The sequence below is a fragment of the Nanorana parkeri genome, unplaced genomic scaffold (genome assembly GCF_000935625.1).
Source record: "Nanorana parkeri isolate BGI_ZX_2015 unplaced genomic scaffold, ASM93562v1 scaffold854, whole genome shotgun sequence".
Classification (NCBI taxonomy): Eukaryota; Metazoa; Chordata; class Amphibia; order Anura; family Dicroglossidae; genus Nanorana; species Nanorana parkeri.
In genome coordinates, this window is record NW_017307122.1 from 259,179 (window position 1) to 281,422 (window position 22,244).

The following is a 22,244-nucleotide window of genomic DNA, read 5'->3' on the forward strand; positions in this document are numbered from 1 at the left end:
AGATTGTTTAAATAATAAAAAATTAAAAAAAAGTTGTGTGTTTCTTTTTGGTAATAGCCACGAATAGTAACAAAGAAAGAAATAAGATGGTAAATAGCAACAAAAAAAAACATCTTCTGAAAAAGTTCTCCCTGAATATTTGTTTTTATATATATTTTGCAAACCAAAAAAAACAAAAACCCATCTGATGATTTACAGAAACAGCGCGTTTCTGTATTTGTGTATTTTACATTTATCGAAATGGATGCAGTTGAACTTTCAGCCGTGTATGGCCAGCTTCAAGCTTTTTTTGCAGTTTGTGTCCCTATCAGGAGATTTTCTCATCACTTCCTGTTTCAGAGACACAACAGGAAGTGAGAGATCTTCCAAAGTGAGGGGAATCCCCTCTTAAAGCAAAACTCCAGGATTTTTAAACGTTAACCCTTGCAGTGGGACTACCCCCGCCCTGCAAAGGGTTAACGGCATGTTTTTCTCTAAGGGGGGGAAATAAAGAAGATGCACTCGCCCAATCCACGATCCTGTGGCAGTGACCAATCACCTTTGTCCCCCCTCCACTCCGGCTGTGGTATGGCCCATGGCATCTTCAAGTCTAAGACACCTGTATAGATGTGATGACATCACGGGTCCTTACACCTGCCAGGGCGAGGGAGAAGAGGCTGCAGAGACCGGTCTAGCAGCACAGCAGGACTGAGGATCAGGTGAGTATATCGCCTTTATTTGAGCACTAGCACTTAACCCTTGCAGGGCGGGGATAGCACTTAACCCTTGCAGGACGGGGATAGCACTTAACCCTTGCAGGGCGGGGATAGCACTTAACCCTTGCAGGGCGGGGATAGCACTTAACCCTTGCAGGGCCGGGATAGCACTTAACCCTTGCAGGGCCGGGATAGCACTTAACCCTTGCAGGGCGGGGATAGCACTTAACCCTTGCAGGGCGGGGATAGCACTTAACCCTTGCAGGGCCGGGATAGCACTTAACCCTTGCAGGGCAGGGATACGGTAGCACTTAACCCTTGCAGGGCGGGGATAGCACTTAACCCTTGCAGGGCGGGGATAGCACTTAACCCTTGCAGGGCCGGGATAGCACTTAACCCTTGCAGGGCCGGGAGATCACTTAACCCTTGCAGGGCCGGGATAGCACTTAACCCTTGCAGGGCCGGGATAGCACTTAACCCTTGCAGGGCGGGGATAGCACTTAACCCTTGCAGGGCGGGGATAGCCCACCCACTGCAAGGGTTAACTTTTCAAAATCCTGGAGTTTTGCTTTACTCACTTTGGAAGATCTCTCACTTCCTGTTGTTTCTCTGAAACAGGAAGTGATGGGAAAATCTCCTGAAAGGGACACAAACTGCAAAAAAAAAAACAAATGACAGGTTTTAACCCTTCCCTATCCAAAACTCAAAAAAAGGTTTTGAAGGTACAAACACATTATATCTTATATTATATGAAGCAATCCGCAGTTTTCCTCTTGAGCGACGCGAGAAAGGTCACATGGCTTTAATAACCGCACGTGTACACAATGAGAGGAGATTTGTGTCCCTGGTTAGACAATGGAAGCATTAACAATGACAGGAAGTGACGCGCGCTCAGGATAGGATCTTCGTGCAGACAAAGCGCGCTATTTACGGTACAATCTGAAACCCCCGGATTGGAAGATCTTCTCTATGTTTGGAAACCGATACGAGGAGACAACGCTCTGCTGCGTCTTATTTTCTCTAGAAGGTTTCATGGTAACTATTTAAAGCTTCCTACGCACTAAAAAAAAGATCTGCGCATCGACCTGAGTACTGAACCAGCCAAAATGGTGTTTATTTAGTAACGCTGTAGTGGTGTGCGGGTCCTTGTATCAGCCAATCACATGTTAGAGGATGATAAGGGGTGAGAGATCCACCAATCAGCAGCCAGGACCTTTGCTCCCAAATTCCACTCATATTTACATGTGACGTCTGTAACCTTTTCATAGAGGACATGGGGGGAGGTGCTGACCACTGCTGAAAATGCTAGTGGCCTGGCTGTCATGTGCCAATACTGCACAGATTTCAGATCCCTTTAAAGACCCCGAAAATACAGAAAAATACCTGCTGATCTGTCCCCAATTTCTTGTAGTGGGCTGACAAGAGCCTGTGGTGTCAGCCCTGCCCGGTTTTCCTTTTGCTAAACTACTCAAACCCTTCCCCTATCCCAGTGGTAGGCAACCTTGGCTCTCCAGCTGTGCTGAAACTACAAATCCCATAATGCTTCTGCCTCTGGCAGTCATGCCTGTGGCTTGCAATGCCTAATGGGATTTGTAGTTTCAGCACAGCTGGAGAGCCAAGGTTGCCTACTCCTGCCCTATCAAAAGGGTAGGCAAACTCCAGTTGTGTTGAAACTAGTACCAAGTATAAATCCAGAACTGGATCATCCACAAGGCAACATAGGCAGGAGCCTAGGGCGATGTGGAAGTCTAGGGGGCCCAACTTGGGTACAAACGGATAAGTATTTTTCATTCAGCCTCAAATCTAATACATTCCTAAATCAACGCTAACAGTGTGGATGGAGGAATCTCCCCCTGTGTCCTTTGCATTCTGACAGCGGCACCTGTCTCTGTCAGAATACCTGACCAATGCTTGTAGCTGATTGGATGCAAGCACTTTTCGGCTGACAATTTTCCAACATGTCCCTTCGACAAAGTCGAGCTAATGATCAACTACTGTCGAGGAGATAGAGGCGTCCGTGATCGAATTTTAATCCGTGTGTACCCAGCTTTAAAGGAGAACTATGAGATGAGTGATTTCCACTCACCTCATAGTTCTAGCCGACCTGTGACAATGAGACTGTCACAGGTCGGCTCAGTAGATCGGGAAGTGAGCGAACACATACCGGCGTTCGCTCACCTCTCGATCCTGTCACGGCTCTCTGCCGTGACAGGGGGAGGGGCTGGATTCCACCCTCCCTGCTCCGATCTGCCAGCGCTGACTGGCGGAACGGACGGGGGATTGGGCGGGTACAGCTGACTCTGCCTCTAGATAGGCAGAGCCAGCTGTCACTCACGCAGCTGGGCAGATCTCTGCATCGATGTCGGGATCTGCTCCGGCGTCTCAGTATACCGCGAGCTGTAGCTCGTGGTATACTGAGCCTAGGGTGACGGGAGGACGCTAGTTTGTGTCCTCCTATTACCCTAAGGAGAACTATGGGGAAAAACACTGACCCCATAGTTCTCCTTTAATGCTCCTGCAGGAATCTGGGGGGATAGTGTAATTGGCCAAAGACATGACCCTGCCCGTCACTTCACTTGTAGGCAGGTGGCGTCTGATGGGAAGATAATCTCATCTCGTGTAATGATGCGCTGCCCGGCTTCCTGATATTGCAATCGGAGCATTTGGGCGAGTATGAGTACTCGCCCAAATACTCAGCATCGGCACCAATACCGATACTAGTATCGGTATCGGTGCAACCCTATCAAAAGGGAAAAATAAATCTGTATTTCTATATGGAATTTCCCTGCGTTCTGTTCCATTCCTAATAATCAGATCCGTCTAAAAGTTTGTAAACTAAAAACCTGTTTTAATGACGAGAAATGACATTTCCTGCGATGAATTATTTTTTTTTGAACAAGTCAGCTTGTGCGCAGCGAGTGATTCAAAGTGACGACATGAAAAATCCTGCAGACGTCCTATATTTATAAAAAGAAAAGGAAAGGCAGAACAAAGAACGGCATGCCATGCAGGTGAAAGGAAACGCACAATAACATGTTGAAACACAGTGCTGAGAAACCACAACATAGTTTGAAATGTTAACCTTTGTTCCCTGGCCATGAACTAAGTGCTGAGCACACACACACCTCTCTCCATTCACGGAAGCCTGCTGTGTATGTGAGCATTCCCTGACACACAACATCCTTTATCTGCTCTATGCCTCCTTGTCTGCTTCCCCTACAGAAGGATCACTATCCGCCACTAACGTCACAGCGGCATCTACAGCTGCTCCCCACCAAAGGACACGTTGAATCACAAATTGATTTTAGTGGTGAGTGGACGCAAGTAGTCACCAACCTATTTCTTAGGGCCACCAGAAACATCTGTGTGCTGGAGGGTGGGCGGGCACAATCCAAGCTAGGGTTGCCACCTGGACAGGATTCACCCGGACAGTCCGGGGTTTGAATGCTGTGTCCGGGTTTCATGGGAGCAGAAATCTGGACACAAGATGTCAGGCAGACATGGGGCAACCAAAATTAAGATATTGGCTACTGGCCCCTCCACTGAAAATAGTCTCAACCGTGCTATTTACATATGAATAAGCCACAACTCTTTCTCCCCCCCAAAAATGTCTGTGCGTCGCTAGAGTGTTCGGGTTTCGCTTGAAAAAAAAAGGTGGCAACCCTAATCCAAGCACTCTCAGGTACGGCTATGGATCTTGGCGTGGGGGGCGCACTGTTGACAGGTCTTCCAAAGTTTGCGATTACCACCCAATAGCCCCCCCTCCCCCATCCTCCAGTGGCTTGCAATGTCTGCCTCAGCATGCTGGTGCAACATACACCCAGGGCCGGATTAACATAGAGGCTACTAGAGCACCATCTCCAGGCCAACCACTGAAAATAGGCCCGGCCAGCGCTGATCGGCGCAGTATGCACAATGGTAATCCGGGCTGAACACACTCAGGCTGAGGCACCGCCAGCTCTCTAATCAGGCATATTAAGCGGCCACTCACTGGGGCCCCGCGGGGCTCCAGAGAGGATTAAGCAGCCGTCTAATTAGAGAGCCACCTCTGGGTCACGACCCACCAGTTGAGAACCAAGGGTGTAGAAGAACTTAAGTGGCCTGCACAAAGCTCTGAACACAACCCCATTGAACACCTTTGGGATATATTGGAATGCCGACTGCGAGCCAGGTCTTCTCCTTCAATATCAGTACCTGACCTGACAAAAGCTCTGGCTGAATGGGCACACATTCCCACAGGCACACTCCAAAATCTTGTGGAAATCCTTCCCAGAAGGCTGGAGGCTGTTATAGGAGCAAAGCCAAGTCCTTATTGATAGCCATGGTTTTGGAATGTCCAACAAGCTCATGTAGGTAAAATGGACAAGTGTCCACAAATACACTCCCTGACAAAGAAAAGGTCACACTCTCATTGGACCGCCTTTAGCTTTGATTACGGCACGCATTAGCCGTGGCATCATTTTGATTAGCTTATGCGATGTCACAAAATTGATTTCCATGCAGAGTTGCATTCATTTTTCACCAAGATCTTGTAGTTATGATGAGAGCGTCAGATCCCTGTGTAAAGCCTTCTCCAGCACTTCCCAAAGGTTCTCAACAGGTCTGGACTCTGTGGTGGCCAATCCATGTGTGACAATGATGTCTCATGCTCCTAGAACCACTCACAATATGAGCCCGATGAGTCCTGGAATTGTCATCTCAAGAGCAAAATGCCCGTGCCATCAGGGAAGAAAAAAATCCATTGATGGATAAAGCTGGTCATTTAGTATATTCAGTTTGGCAGCTGACCTCATTTTTTGGGGATATAACGTTGCTGAACCTAGACTAATTATCCAATGGAAGGCTCTTACCCATTGCTTAGCTAAATCCAGGTGGTGACTTTTTTTTCTTGGCCAGGCACTGTATTTGGCCATGTAGTGTAGACTTTAGATGGTCTCCAGTTGGGTTGTTTTTGTCATCTAATATGGGTGAGGGTCTTAAAGTTGGCCAAGCATGTTAGAACCTGCCTGAAAAATCTTCCTTAGATTTCTAACAACGTTATAGGACCAAGGCCTACCTAAACAATCAATACAACCTATGTCCAGGAGCAGCCTTGCAGTACGTGTTTGATGGTCGCTCTACGGCCTTGGTTCTCAATTGGTGGAACGTGATCCAAAAGTGGGTCTTGACACCGTGTTTAATGTGTCACCGCATGCCTTCCACTTTACTAGGTGAGAGGCTCCTCGGCTTCCCCCTGGCGCCACACTGTCAGTTTTCAGGCCAAGCAGCCATTCAAAATATGCTGCCTGGGGGCCGAGTGTCAGCTTGAGGTGGGGTGCGATGGGGCCTTGGCTGCGAGGGAGCTCCATCCATATGTGCATTGTTTACAGCTCTCTTGTGTGCCCTGTAGAGGTGCCTGGACCGGAGTGATGTCACATTCTGGCTCCCGGCACCTCTACAGGGCACTTAAGGGAGCTGTACAAGCAATGCACATATGGATGGAGCTCCATCATAGCACAGCAGCCCAGACCGGACCCCAGGCTGATGATCCACTTCTGTTCTCGGAAGATGGGGAGACTGTGGGGATCCTAAAAAATATATATATTTTTTTTTTTGAGTGTGTATGTGTGTGTGAGAATGTCTGTCAGTGTGTGAGAATGTCTGTCAGTGTGTGAGAATGTCTGTCAGTGTGTGAGAATGTCTGACAGTGTTTTTGAGGGGTCGTTCACACTAGTACAGTGCAGTAATCGCACAGTCCTGTGCAAATAACGCACCGTACCACGCAATCGCACCTACCGTGCATTCTGGTGCGGGAGGTGTGTTGCTATGCATTTGAATGGCACCCCAAACGCACCTCCTACTCACAGTTCGATTTCCTACATCGGAACGCTATGTACCGCAATGCCGTGCATTCTATTGCAGTGCAACTTGGGTCGCGATTTAATGACCAAGGACAAATATGGGTCCTGAGGTTACACAGGTTGAGAACCACTATTCTACAGGTTTCCATACACATCAGAGGATGATGAGACATGCAGGCTAAGTCTGACCGCCCTTAGGCATATGCTAGTCTTTGGGTCCCCAAACGTGAACACTTGCATTATGCTTCTGATTATGTTTAGGTATAAAAGTAGGAAGGTGGCATGCCATAGACATCTTCAGTATGATAGCAATATGGAGTGCTAGCTCTAAAACTAAACTCTGCACACAAATAACATAAGTACAAATGAATTCAACTCTACAATCCATAACACATCACTAAATGTGTTTTTTAAAATGTAAGCAGCTGAATGTAACCGGATATTAGCCCCATGCAGTCTCTGTACAATACCGTGTTACCCCGAAAATAAGACACTGCAAAAAACACACACTAGGTCTTATTTTCGGGGTAGGTCCTTTTTTTATAATGTATAACAATCCACACTTTTTCATGTACAACAATCCACACTCATTCATGTACAAAAATATGGTGATCAGGGCAATCAGGGGTGCCGTACCTTCCCAAGAGCAATTTGGTAACCAATCGCTGGCCAGAATGAGCAAAGCGCGCTTTCACTATGGATTCCTCACAGGTGGAGTGCATTTGGTATCACTCCGCCTGTGACAGGAGCCGGCGCTATAGAGGAAGCATCGGCTTATGTGGCTCTGCTCCCTCCGGTGCCGCCTCGCTTCCTCTAGTGATTCTCTCCTGCCTCTCCCGCGGCTCTTCAAGTTCCCCCTTATGCCACCACCGGCCCTGGGAATGGTCACAACTAGGTCTTATTTTTGGGGTAGGTCCTATATTTTAGCAATTCCCAAAAATAGTACTAGGTCTTATTTTCGGGGTAGGTCTTGTTTTCGGGGTAGGTCTTATTTTTGGGGAAACAGGGTAGGACTCCAGTGTGTGAAGCAGAAGGAGAAAATCAATATATGTTCTGGCAGGGAGTATGCTTATGGAAGGAGAAAGCAGAGGGACAGAGAGATGAACTCATCACTGTGCTGTTTCTCCTTTCACTGTCCAGTCACAGGCTGGGGCTGGTCCAACCTAGGCTAAGAGCGAGGGAATGATGCTGGACATCTAACACCGGGAAAAAAGTACTACAGGCGAAATCTCTGGGTTGATGGTGAATTGTATTGAAAAAAATCCCTTTTACATATCCCTTTATGTAGCCTTCTGCCCATAATTTTCAACAACTTCCCATACTCCCAGTGTCCTTTGCGTCTCTTTCCCTGCTGCTTGATGTGATGCATTCTCCATTTCTCAAGACTCCATATCTGTTGGAACTTCTTGCACAGCCTCACAGAGAAACACAAGCACAGTCTGATATGCATGCTGCGCATGGCATGATAACAGGAAGGAAGCCACAGCTTTGTTCTCTACCTTTTTCAATACAACAGAGTGTGTACCATAAATACTGTATATAACAGAACTTATAAACACTGCCATCTAGTGACCGAAAATGTAGCCTGCAGGAGTTGTTGCTATAAACAGTAATGTGTATTCTAACAATATCCCACCATGCATTGCTTCCAGCAAGCAGCAATAATGTTACAGTGTTCAGATGTTGAATTGTAGCTAAGACAGCAGGCTTTGTGAAAGTGCACAGTTACAGGGCTGACTGAAATGGTGTCAGTGCATTGAGGAAGTACATCCTATGGGCATCTTTAATAAGCAATTTTACAAACTTCTAGATGGATCTAGTTATTAGGAGTGGAATGGAATATGGAGATTCAATATAGAAATACAGATTCATTTTCAGTTTTTGACCATAAATACCCGTTATTGATTGAAACAATCCTAGCCTACATAAAAATGTAAGCCTTCCCATGAAATATGTAATGTACGTGTCTTGGGTATATATGTCTCCTGAGATTTGCTAATAGAGCCCTGCAGAACTCGCTAATAGATTTGTCTGCAGTACCGCAGGGAGTCTTTGTAGGGAGGATCAAATGAGATATGGATTGGTGGTGGTTGTGTTGGGGGGCTGGGGGGGGCAGATTAGTATTGCGGTGGAGGAGCAGTAATGGTACAACCTGCCGTCTCCCTGTGAGAAGCTTAGAAGTCTGCAGCTGTGCTCTGAATTAATTATTAACTCTTATCTTAATTATTAATCAAGCGATGAGTAATTTTCTTTTCAAAACCGACCGAGACAACCACAGATTATATTTAAACTTGCCTCACTTGGCTGCCTTGTGCGGCGCGCAAATCACAGTGATATTTTCGGCTACACAAACAACGCAGGTCCAATCCAGACAGGGAGAGGAAACTTTCTGCCAGTCGCAGTTGTTCCCCCTGATATAAGGGAAACTGGCAGTAGCTTCACTCTACTCCAGGGGTGGCAAACTCAGGCCCTCCAGCTGTGGTGAAACTACAAATCCCATGATGCATCTGCCTCTGCGAGTCGTGCCCGTGGCTGTGAGAATCTTGCAAAGCCTCAAGGGACTTGTAGTTCCACAACAGCTGGAGGGCCGGAGTTTGCCACCCCTGCGGCCATTCTCCAAGAAGACTAGCTCGATCCCCTACTCTCTAAGGTGTCATGTGTGAGAGCCAATTGGGTGTTCTAAGAAGAAACAAGCTGATGGGTGGAGAGGAGAGATAGAGCAAAGTAATGGCCTGATCCAGGAGTAGGCAACCTTGGCGCTCCAGCTGTGGTGAGACTACAAATTCCATCATGCCTGTGTCTGTCAGTCTTGCAATGCCTCGTGGGATTTGTAGTGCCAAGGTTGCCGACCCCTGTCCTAATCAGTCTGCTGCTGCTCACTTTCCAGTCAGCAGGCTCGGGAGGTAGAGAGGCGACACCACTGTGTTCCTTCAACAGTCTATAACTGCAACAGAAAAAGCGGCGTCACCTGGCTGTGCCATCTGGCAGGCTGTTATAGATTTCACGACTGGATGGAAGGAAATACAAATTCTTTGGCAGGTAAAGCCTTCTGGGAAATCCAGCACTGGCTGCTAGACCGGTCCCCGCAGCCTCTTTTCCCCCCAACCGCTCTGGCGGTCTAAGGACCCGTGAGGTCATCACGTCCATTCAGTTGCATTGGACGTGAGGATGCCTAGGGGCCAGAGCGGTGGGGGAGAGAGGAGCGCAGTCACTGCCACCGGACCAGGGATCGGGTAAGTATGTCTTCTTTATTTTAGTTATAATATACACTGAGTGGCCAGATCATTATGACCACCTGACGTTTGCAGGCAAATTAGCTATAATTTCGGGCTGAAGTTGCTAGAGGGCCAGACCATTATAAATAGGGAAGCAGGTTGTTTACCACGACAGTAGAAGTGATTTCTGAAGATACGGGTAAACAACGCGATTTAACAGCCTTTGAACGTGGGATGATTGTTGGCGCTCGGAGCCATGGAGCGAGTATCAGCAAAACAGCAGAATTAGTTAAATGTTCAAGAGCAGCTGTTGTTAAAGTGTTTAAAGACCGGACTGTCAGCCGAAAATCTGGGTCTGAACGTGCGAATTGTGGCCGTCAGCGACTAGTCAATGTTAGGGCAGAACGGGGGAGGGGCAAGACTGGTACAAGACAACAGAAGGGCAACAGTGCCGTGTCAGATTCCTCGCATCACCTTTCAACATCTCGTGGAGTCACGAGGCGGCCCAACGAAGTACTGATGGGGTGGTCATAATAATCTGGCCACTCAGTGTATATATAAACACCAAATCTATATATATTGATGCGTATGGATGAAAGAACAAATAAGGATCACCGTTAAGATTTGAAGTCTTGGACATCTCCCAGCATGATGGGTATATTCTGGTGCCCAGCTGTGCTGATCAGAAGGAGAAATCTCTAAGGTCTGGGACATTTGATTGGCCCAGTTTCTGTGATTCATTTGACAACAAAAATCTACCTATGTATGTCCACATTTACCAAAGCATTTATCAATCAAAGTCTGACGCATCAGTGAAAGGAAATGCCCAGCACTCTGGAAAATATTCAACAGCTGCAGATCATTGCAAGTAGGCGCATAGATAGGCATTGGACCTACTTATTATTTCACAGTGCAGGCAACCCTGGCACTCCAGCCGTTGTGGAACTACAAGTCTCATGTGGCGTTGCAAGACTGACCGCCACAGTTTATTCAACAGCTGCAGATCATTGCAAGTAGGCGCACAGATAGGCATTGAACCTACTTATTATTTCACAGTGTAGGCAAACCCTGGCACTCCAGCCGTTGTGGAACTACAAGTCCCATGCGGCGTTGCAAGACTGACCATCACATGCATGACTCCCAGAGGTAGAGAAAGATTGGATTTGAAGTTTGAAGTGCCAAGGTTGCTTACCCCTGGATTTTAAATGGAAAACAACAGAATAAAATGTATACATTCTCTTGGCAAAGGTGGTCTGATCCAGGGGGAACGGGTCACTGAGGCTAGAAGGTACATTTCGATCATCCAAAGAGCGTTCAGATATGTGCACTGTTATTGTACTGGCCCTTGCATACGTTAACCTGACCGTATATAAATCTGCCCGCACATTAGCAGATCTTATGTCCAATGCAATCAAATACAGACTGCTGATTTTCCTAATAATAGCTGGTTGCAGACTTTAGGCTTGATCAGCACTCCCCAAGCACAATTTTGCTCAATGGGCCAGGGGTAGGCAACTCTGGCCCTCCAGCTGTTGTGGAAATACAATTCCCATGAGGCACCGCAAGCCTGACAGTCACAGGCATGACTGCCAGATGCATTAATGGGATTTGTAGTTTCAGAACTGCTGGAGTGCCGAGGTTGTCTCCCCCTGATATAGACTTTAGGTCCCTGACTTCCAATGTGGCTCATTATGGTTATATAGAGAAGGAGTATTAGGTCTAAACATCAGACTCTGACTTCTGCTGGTGCATAAACACGTACGCACAGTCAAGATGAGTATCTCTGTCCATGCCGTGATCGTTGAAAGGTGCTCAGATCCTCCAACTGTACTGGTCATGCCTATGGGTAGTCTTCCTATATAATGACAGCCACTGACACCAACAATTCCTATTGGAAGCGAGCCCTGATAATGTTCGTTTACATTATATAAATTCGATCCTGTGCTCATACCGGCCGCGTTCATCACAAGCCGTAAACCACAAGACCAAAGAACGGTTTGTGCTGTGATATGTAACATGTGCAGGACATTTTAGCGATACACACAGTGCTTAGATGTTAATGTCTTCCTTGTGACTTGTGCCGGGATTCCTCAATGACCCCTCAAGCCCTACACACGCCAACACATGACAACTGTAGCGGTCTTACCTGTCAATGTACTTTTATCCATGTACATGGTAGCGTGTGCTCTATGCGTATCAACAGCAACAGGTGTGGAAGTTTAACGGACGTCTGTCCAAGGTAGCTCAAACCAAATTCCAAAGGCTTCCAGAGATCTGTTCCTAGGTCCAAATATTGAAGATATTGGAGAACGAAGTCCACAAACGTCCACGTTTGTCCTTACCGGGAAATAGTAACAAAACATGAACTACTCTATTAACATATCCTCAACGAATCCATGATGTACGAAGGTAGAATCCAGGAGGCATTGACCAGTACCTGGACAGCACCTCAACATCCCGAGAACAGAAGTATTTGCTCAATCCTCAAGACTTCATTTTCTTGGCACCTTCATGATTCCATTAAATGTTCCAATTCCGTCAGATCTGTTTTTTGGTCTCATTCTTTAGGTCACAAAAGCTGATGAGATAGGATCACCTCCTGTGGTCACCCTGACGAGTCTAGCTACTATCGACCTGAGGCTATATGCATGTGTTTAGTTCTTTCGTGCAGGCTTGGATACTCCATGAAGACTTGACGAGGAACCCTTCAAAGAATGCCAAGTGGTTTCAGTTGCAAGTTGCCGAGATCTTCCCATGCAAATAAAAAATTCCAAACTGTACAGTTACCGTCAGGATGGGTCCCTTGACAGGCTCGTGAGCTTCGCCGCCAGCCCCTCCGTTGTCAGGAATCTGACAGGGACAGGATATGGGGACTTTGGCTTGTGTTCCAAAATCTTCCCAGGAATCCTTAGCAGTGCTGGGAATCCAGGAACTCAGTCAGAGAGCTTCCTTCTCCTCCTCTCTTGGCAGGGCTCAGCCCCTTCTCACAGCTTTTTCAGTCATTTTCTTCACCCTCTGTAATTTTAGCTGTTTGGAACCCTTCCCCCGGAACCACCCCACCCCATTCAAAAAGCATCACCATGGCAACTAATTGAGGCCTATGGGACAGTGCTAACGAATGAGGGAACCCGAAGGGCTGCAAGGCGGAATCACATCTTTGTGAGGAGGGGGGGGGGACAGGGAGGAAGAGGGGAGGGATTGAGGAGGAGAGAGGGGAGTGGAATGGAAAACACACATGAAAATAGAACGGAGGGAGCGAGAAAAAGCTGTGGAGAAACAAAAAAAGATCTAAAACAAAAATTTTGGTAGCAATAATTTGACCTTTAAAGGGGCTAAAGGATCTAAAAGGTTTTTGGGAGAATAAAAGGTAGAATTAGGTTTGCAAGGTGAACAAGGAAGATTAACTGATTTTTCTCTAATCGTAACTAGATGATCATACGCAAAGAGTTCTGATAGCTTGAAAATAATGAATCAGGCCCTCAAAAACCCAGCACGTGGGGCGATCTCTGGCCTCGTTTTCACCACCCTTTGAAAAGCGTTCTGCGCGGTTTGACAGCCGGTTTACAGGTGTTCAGGGGGTGATACTTGATCCTGACTGGCCTCCTGATTGATCCCAAGGCACATTTTACATTGCAATACTGCACAGCAACTGCCTGCCGTGCGCTTGTGGCATGGTCCGATCGACTGCCATTGTTGCAAGAGGCACCACCTGCTAAACGCGGCACGCTCTATATAATTTGCAGCGATATGTGTACGAGCCAGAGCAGGAAGTTTTACGTGAACAGTAAAATCGCGGACGGTACAAAACGCAGATCAGCCGCCTTTTTGGTCTCTTTGCTGCCTGTGTAAACGAGAAACAATTGTTTTCCATGTGCCCCGTTCACACCATATGTGTGTGGTGGGGTGCAGAAAATAGCAGCTCAGTGGACTTGCTGTGCAGAAAATAGCAGCTCAGTGGACATGGGGTGCAGAAAATAGCAGCTCAGTGGACGTAGTATGCTTAAAATAGCCGCTCAGTGGACATGCGGTGCAGAAAATAGCAGCTCAGTGGACATGGGGTGCAGAAAATAGCAGCTCAGCGGACGTAGTGTGCAGAAAATAGCAGCTAAGCGGACCTAGAGTAAACAAGCCCTCAAGATCAGATCATTCACTGTGATAAAGTGCATACTTTACAATTATAATTGGGCAGCCAGCACACCCCAGTTCACGAAATTGGCGCATTTGCACTATTTTAGGCAACACAGCACACCACATTGCACAAAGTATTCACATCGGTGGTGCACTATAGTCCCGTGCTCTTAGCAACCTGGGATGCCCTGGCCAGCGTCGTCACTGCTTGCCAGGAGCTACGTGGGACGCTCTGGCGTGTGCCCACGCCCCGCCGCCTAAGGACGCCCCCTGTCTGGAGACTTTTATATAAAAGTCAACAATTCTCAATTCTTCAACCTGCAGGATGGCATCTGATGCCAATCTCCACTTATAGGAAACCTTTTCTAAGAAAAACATGGAGGCAGCCATTGCTGATTAATTAAATTTTTTGCAAATGCCAGTTCCCTGGCTGTTGTCCCTTGCTCAAGCTGGCCATACACGAACCATATTTTCTTGTTCGTCCCCTGGGGCTGAATAAGAAAAAAACACTTTATTTTCCCCATCCATGCTAAGCAGGGTGGATGGGGCAATATCCGCCGCTACTCGCCACCCCCCGGCTAGTGTATTCTGACAGCGCTCGGTCTGCTACTGTCAATATACCCGAACAGTGACTGCAACTGATTGGTCAAGAATGTTTAGACCAGCTCCTTTGACAAACGTCGATTGAAAAATCAACTTTTATCGAATGGAGGGGTGTCAGCGATACTACTCACTGGTCGAAATTTCGTCCAAGTCTTGAGGCCCAGTGTATGGCCAGCCTAAAGCTGCCCATACACCCTGCGATCACTGGACGTAACTTTTCGTCCGATCCTCGAACCGTCGTACGATTTTCGTACGGCGGCCCCATCCTGCCCCGATTATTGCAAGGTTGGATCAGCGGTAATTAAAAGAAAGCACCTGGATGAATTGCGCTAATCGACCGCACTTATTTTTGCCTGCGCATGTGCAGTGTAAATCATATGAATTTTGACGTACGGAGACGCCACCAACCTTGCGAAAATCGTACGATCGACCGCAAGTTTTCTAAACTGCTGGATAGTCAAAAGTCGATCGATTGTACCGTATTTGCGGATGTACACTGCCCATCAACCTTACGAATATCGGACGAAAACGCGATCGCCTACGAGAATCGGCCGATATTCGTAAGGTGTATGGATGGGCAGCTTAACAGAGAACAGTGCAGATAAGGACTTCTGCCTGAACCCTGCACAGCAGCTCCTCTAATATCAGCATTCTCTGAAGCCGGAAGCTATCTCAGAGCCCACCGCCACCAGACTACAGCCGGACACACACAAGTCACAAGATCCTAATCTGGGGGTCATGTGACTGGAAATGTCACATTAACTATTAGGCCATGTGGGGAAGACGCCCGCAATGCTGATAGCAACATAAGCGTAGCTAAAAGGAAGGATGCAGATTTTGGTAAACCTCCTAAAATGCTGCAGGAGCATAAATTAGACAGGGGATGCATTTGTCAGATACGCAGCACATCTAGGGGTTCATTAATAAAAGTGCCTCCCAGATATGCCCCTAGATGGCACTGACGAGTATAGAATTTCCTATGCTCGTCCGCACCCTCTAGGGACTTTAGTGCCAAGTAAACGGCATCCGTTGTATATAACTTTTATAAATGAACCCCTTAGTAACCATATTTTAAAAAAAAAGTGTTTTTAACGCATGGCTAGCTATGACTGTCTGATCCTAACTGGCTGAAGCCAGGCCACACATGCATATATTTTGGCCTGCGAGCTGAAGGAAAGAAATCTAATGGATTCCTCCATTCATGCAAATCAGCGCAGATGGATGAATCTCCCTTGCCGGCTATTGTATTCCTTAACAGTGACTGCTGGTGTTTGTCTGAAGTCACTGTTTGGCTAACAATGTTTAATGCGACCTCTTCATCAAATATACACTATATTGCCAAAAGTATTGGGACACCCCTCCAAATCATTGGGTTCAATCACCTCCATGGCCACAGGTGTATAAAACCATGCACCTCGGCATGCAGACACTTCTACAAACATTTGTGAAAGAATGGGTCGCTCTCAGGAGCTCAGTGACTACAAGCGTGGTACCGTGATAGGTTGTCACCTGTGTAATAAGTACATCCATAAACTCAGCCACGAAGTGGTAGGCCACGTAGAATGACAGAGCGGGGTCAGCGCATGCCGAAGTGCGCAGAAGTCACCAACTGTCTGCAGAGTGAATAGTTACAGACCTCCAGACTTTGTGTGGCCTTCAGATTGGCACAACAACAGTGCGTAGAGAGCTTCAGAACTTCAGATGCCCTATTTTGTGAACATTTTGGGACCTTTATTTCCTCTTATTGCTATTGACTATATTGCATGTTGATACGCATATTTTTTATATTCCATGTTGGAATTTTAGAGAAGTGGAGACGTGTTCTCTGGAGTGACCAATCACGCTTCTATGTCTGGCAATCCGATGGACGTGTCTGGGTTTGGCGGTTGCCAGGAGAACGGTACTTGCCTGAGTGCATTGTGCCAAGTGTAAAGTTTGGTGGAGGGGGGATTATGGTGGGGGGTTGTTTTTCAGGGGTTGGGCTTGGCCCCTTAGTTCCAGTGAAGGGAACTCTTAAGGCTTCAGCACATCAAGACATTTCGGATAATTTCATGCTCCCAACTTTATGGGAACAGTTTGGGGATGGCCCCTTCCTGTTCCAACATGACTGCGCACCAATGCACAAAGCAAGGTCCATAAAGACATGGATGGGGGAGTTTGGGGTGGAGGAACTTGACTGGCCTGCACAGAGTCCTCACCTCAACCCGATAGAACACCTTACGGACTAAGACTGGGATGCCATTAAAGTTCATGTGCATGCAAAGGCCAGCGTCCCAATACTTTTGGCAATATAGTGTATATGGCAAGCTTTACATAATACAGAAATGATAAGGTTTTAATAAATGAAGAGACAGCCTGCTTACTGTGGGAATTTTTGAACTGATGGTGACCAGGACTTAATTACTGTCACAGCCAAGGTACCCATCTAGCTCTCGGGTGCATTCACACCATTGTTTTGCATTAACAAGTGTTAAAACAAGTTTTAATGTAAGTTATCACAATGCATAGTAATGTGTGGGTATATGCGTGCTGTGGGGCGCTGCCATTTATTGTGAATAGCACGCCAACGCAAATATACAATAGTTAAAACAAAGCTGCCCTATAGTGCACCACAACACACAGATGTGAATGTTCAAAAAATAGCGCAGGTACAATTTTTGTGCATTGAGGCATGTTGCCTTAGATTGTATATCCAGGCATTACCCTGATTTACTCCCAAACATTCCAATCTACCACTACAGCATTATTATCTTATATCTTATTCCTGTAGTGAGAAATAGCTTTTGTTACTCCCTATGAAATGCTTGCGGGAACAGTTGATTGAAGTAGGCATGCCCCCAGAACTACATCTCTCAAGAGGTGTTTCCCTACACATAGTTTCTGGGCAGGCTCATTGTTTTGAAAAAACGCGCTATAAAAATCCTGTATGGTTGTAATAATAATAATGTTTTGGCTTTCCCTCTTTTAGCATTCACCTGGCTCCTGTGTAAAAATGTACAGTTTTGGGGTATAGTCAGTTATTTTGTAAGCCGATAATGTAATTTTTCTTATAGTGCTAGAATATGTGAACGGGGTATACATACAAGGTTGCCACCTTTTTCTGGAAAAAATACCAGCCATACAATTAGTTCCCTATTAATAGCACTGGCGACAAGCCTTATTTTTACTGGCTATGCCAGGGTAGGTGGTAACCCTATACACATGCAAAGGTGGCTTGGAGGGTCGGGGAGCTCCAAGCTAATAACCTCCCCAGGGCCTTGTTTGACCTTAATCTGGCTCTGGTTCAGTAGGATGATGCACCCTAAGCCCTCGTTCACACCTGAACGCTTTGTAGCGTGTTCTACGCTCGACGAACGCACTACAAAACGCTCAAAAATATCAATCCCATTGTATGCAATGGTCTCGTTCCCACCTTGGCGTATTTATGCCTGTCCCTAACGCGCTACAAAATGGCCCACGCCTGAAAAGGTACAGGTACTACTTTGGGCCGTTTTGTTTTGCCAGTGCATTCCAGACCAGACAAAATAAGACATGCAGTATTTTTCTGGTCTGGTCTGGAACGGACTGCGCTGGTGTGAACATAGGCCAGAAATAGCATAGGGATACATTAGGATGCACTTCGGGTCCGGAAACAATTAAAGCAATGATCAATTTCAATTGCAGTGACGAAAACAATCGAGGGAGCTGGATGGAAAATGTTTCTGTAAGGAACTAAACTCTAAGGCCCCTTTCACACAGGTGGTCCGATCAGGTCCGTCTGCCATATTTTTTAAACGGACCCAATTGGATGCCCAATGTAAGTCTATGGGCAGCTGTGTGTAAATGGACAGGTTAAACAAATGGATCCGAGATCCATTTCACTGGACCTGATCATGTCAGATCGGGGGTAATCTGATGTAAATGGACACATGTCAGCTTACATCCGATTCCCCATCCGATCCCATCCTGACCTGCCCAGGTGAGAGAAGACTGAGATCCCATCCTGATCTGCCAATGAGAATGGGGTTCTCATTGGAGGAACTCCACTGTTATCCAAAATCGAACGTTAAAACGAAATTTCGAATGACATCCATCAAGACTCTGATGGCGTTATCGAATGTTCTGAAGATATTTTTCCTATGAACCTTAGCATGAATATCTACCAGTATATGGCATGAGGCCTTATGTGATTACTGTATTGATTAATATTTCGATAAAAGCCACCAAATTGGATTCTTTTTCTGCATACTGACATTTTTTTGGATCTTTTCACTATCTATCCGAAATCTGGCAGCTTTGGTCATCTTATGTAAATGGAGGTAATTTGCACTAATTAGGGCAAACATAAAATACAATCTCAGTAAAAGAAAATGGCAGCTGTGAGGCATGTGTCATCAGACCTGTTATATACAAATATGCACCCAGACCTACAGCTCCAATCCTTCCCCATTCACATGGAAATGAAGGCTTGTGTGCACACTTACAGCCATGTGCAGACTGATTTTGTTGTTGCAGCCTTTGTTCCAGCTCAGTGACATCATTTACTGCAACAGTGAAATAGTAAGACATCTACATTCCTTCCATTCATATGACTGCAGAGTCTTGTAGCGCAGTGATGGGTAAATGGCAATGTTCACATCGGGGAATAAAACAAGTCTTTTAGCTCTTTTTCAGCCAGAAGGTAAAAAAAATGTATGTCAGGGCAAAATTATATATACCGTGTTTCCCCGAAAATAAGACACTGTCTTATATTTTTTTTGCCTCAAAAAAACACACTAGGTCTTATTTTCGGGGTAGACCTTTTTTTTTTAATAATGTACAACAATCGACACTTATTTATGTACAACAGTCTACATGTATTCATGTACAAAAATATGGTGATCAGGGCAATCAGGGGTGCCGTACCTTTCCAAGAGAAATTTGCTAACCAATCGCTGGCCAGAATGAGCGAAGCGCGCTTTCACCATCGATTCCTCACAGGTGGAGTGCATTTGGTATCACTCCGCCTGTGTCAGGAGCCGGCGCTATAGAGGAGGCATCGGCTTATGCGGCTCTGCTCCCTCCGGTGCCGCTTCGCTTCCTCTAGCGCTGGCTTCGTTGGCACCGCTGATTCTCTCCTGCCTCTCCCGCGACTTTTCAAGTTCCCCCTTATGCCACCACCAGCCCTGGGAATGGTCACAACTAGGTCTTATTTTCGGGCTAGATCTTATATTCGGGGAAACAGGGTATATATCTATATATATAATCTATATATAGATCTATATATAGATCTATATATAGATATATATACACTGTACATACACATATATAGTACGTCTGTGCAATACATGCACGTTTCCCCTTATATGTTATTTCCCTTTAAAATGCTGCAAGTACAGAAAAGTACCTGTTGATCTTTCAGAAATCTAGTGTGCCCCAAACTTTCTGTTTGGGCAGACAACACAGTGCCTCTGCTGCATTGAAATTCCAACAAGTGCTGTCAGCCATGCCTGCTGGACTACATAATTCCCATAATTCTCACAACAAGCACAAGGCAAAATAAAAAAAAATGGGACATGATCTAGGAGGAAAGTCTGGCGGTAAATTTGGGTAATGCATGGACATATGCTTTAAGCCAGCCATACATGGGTGTACAATCTCCTTTGCATCTACCAACAACTATGGAGTTAAAACTGATTTATCATGAGGTCCCTCTTAAAAAATCTATACCAGACCCTTCTCTAGGACAAGGGACCCCACTAACTTTTTTTTGCATGCCCTTCCCCTTCAGAAACATAGCAGGCTATATGCGCTGCAGAAGAAAAAAACAAAAACAAAACTCTTTGACATAAATGGGGGCCCAAATATCCAGCCATCTACTTGAATGAGTAAGGGGTACATAGTGGCCCTTTTTACTCATTCACATAAAAAAGGTATATAGGTATACCTTATATAGGTATATACATGTATATAAATAGACCCACACCATCCTAGTTCCACAATGTAAATCAACCGTCAATCACATCGTCCAGTGGTGTTCATCATGGGCAGGGCCCTCCTTACCATCTTGTAACTGTAATGTCTTCTTTATATTGTACAGTGCTGCGCAAACTGTTGGCGCTATATGTAGCATGTCTGTAGTCTCTGACTTCTGTACAGTGGCGTAACAATCGCCATAGCGACCCAGGCGGCCGCTATGGGGCCCGCCTGGGTCGCTATGGCATCCTCTGCTGGTGGATTTAACTGGCGGCTCTGAAGAAGAATGCGCTGCTGTTCAGATCACTGACAGTAATCTGTGCTACAGCGCGTTCGTCTCCAGAGCCGCTGAGTGAAATGAGAGCCAGCAGCTGCGGTGGAGGAGGCGGGGCCCGTGGTCGACAGCAGGGGAGGAGGCGGGCCCATCAGCGAGCGTGGAGGAAGAGTAGGTGGACAGGTAAGGAGTGCGACCAGCCCACCTGAGGGTGACCCTGCAGAGTCCACCACAGAGAGTCTATGGTGGGCTCTGCAGGGTCACCCTCAGGTGGGCTGTGTGGCATCTCAAGTGGGCTCTACAAGGGGTATAACTAGAAATCACAGGGCCCCATACAAAATGTTGCTATGGGGCCCTGTGATTTCTAGTTACGCCCCTGCTTCTGTAGCATTTTATACATTGAATATCATGTGTGGGCCTTGGGTGATGTCAGGGGCTGCAGTTCAGGCTACCCTTGAATCTAATAAGTTAGCCACCACTGTGTATGCTATACATTTTGTGTGGGTGGCATGGGCATATTCATTGAATACTTGTGGTTACCTAGCAGTCAGCATGACCACTTGATACGTGCAAACGTAGGCTTGGAATGACTCTGTGCCGTCCCCGCTAAGTGTTTTGATCGTTTAACAACAAAACCACCAATCTTAATCCATTAAAACGTTTGCAACAACACTTATTAACAGGTGCCACTTTACTGTACGGCCTTGTAAATGTAATACACTAATAATACCCGGCATTATCCGCCAGCAAAGTCGGTGTCCTGTTTCACCCTCCCTGCCATCAGTGCTTTCTCATGGCCTCCGTGGATCTTCTGTGGTTATAAAAATGTAAAAAAAAAAAGAAACACAGAACGTTCAGACGCTTTTTATTCCATTAGTTTTAATTGCATCAGCTGCCGTTAAGTAAAAGCTGCTACCTTGGGACTCACAACCTGAGAGTGCTAAATTGCTCAGCCAATACACAAAAAGGTCAAAAATTTCTAAAGCATTGTTCCTTATCGGTCTAATCATCTGCCCTGGCTGGTGGCTGACACAGGCAGAATTAAATATTGATTGGTAAGGTCACAAAGGCAGCAACAAAGAGGCTTTATTATTCACAAGTTGCTGAAGGGAAACCCAACTTTATTTTTCTTAAAACTTTTATTTGAATGCCATTGTCCCTGAAGGCCTACCACGCCCGCCAGCTTACTACATGAAAGGCTGATAAACACAATGCTGACCCTCGGCGGTCAGTTTGTCAGCTAGAACTGTGTCTGCAGACATTAAAGGCTTTAATTTTCTGACCGCGTTTCATGTTACACTCATATTCAGGGTAGAATTTGAAACGTGGTCACATCCACATCGGCCTCGGGGCAGCAGGGAGTAGAGGGGCGGCAGAAGTGTGGAATTCCTATCTCCCGATGCCCGGGCGGGTAGTTATTTTCTACATTTAGCCCTGCTTTGGGCAAGTAGAGCTAAATGTGCAGCGGAGAAGCCACTGCTTGTTTTGTACAAGTGATCTCAGCGACATTGTATGAAGCCTGCAGGTCTGCCATTCTCCATGGTGGTGGTGGGGG

General features: G+C 46.3%; 1 protein-coding gene across 2 annotated transcripts in view; it reads right to left on the bottom strand.

Annotated features, from left to right (window-relative positions):
• The window catches only part of FGD1 (FYVE, RhoGEF and PH domain containing 1), a 144,270-nt gene that overhangs the window by 83,199 nt on the left and 38,827 nt on the right, over positions 1-22,244 (bottom strand). Inside the window, exon 1 of one of the 2 annotated variants that reach the window (XM_018565516.1) lies at positions 11,897-12,038. The exons of the other annotated variant lie outside the window; for it this stretch is intronic. Within the exon in view, the coding sequence (XP_018421018.1) occupies positions 11,897-11,924 (28 nt within the window). The 5' untranslated portion in view covers positions 11,925-12,038. Of the gene's footprint in view, positions 1-11,896; positions 12,039-22,244 lie in introns of those variants that run through there. 2 annotated transcript variants of the gene reach the window in all.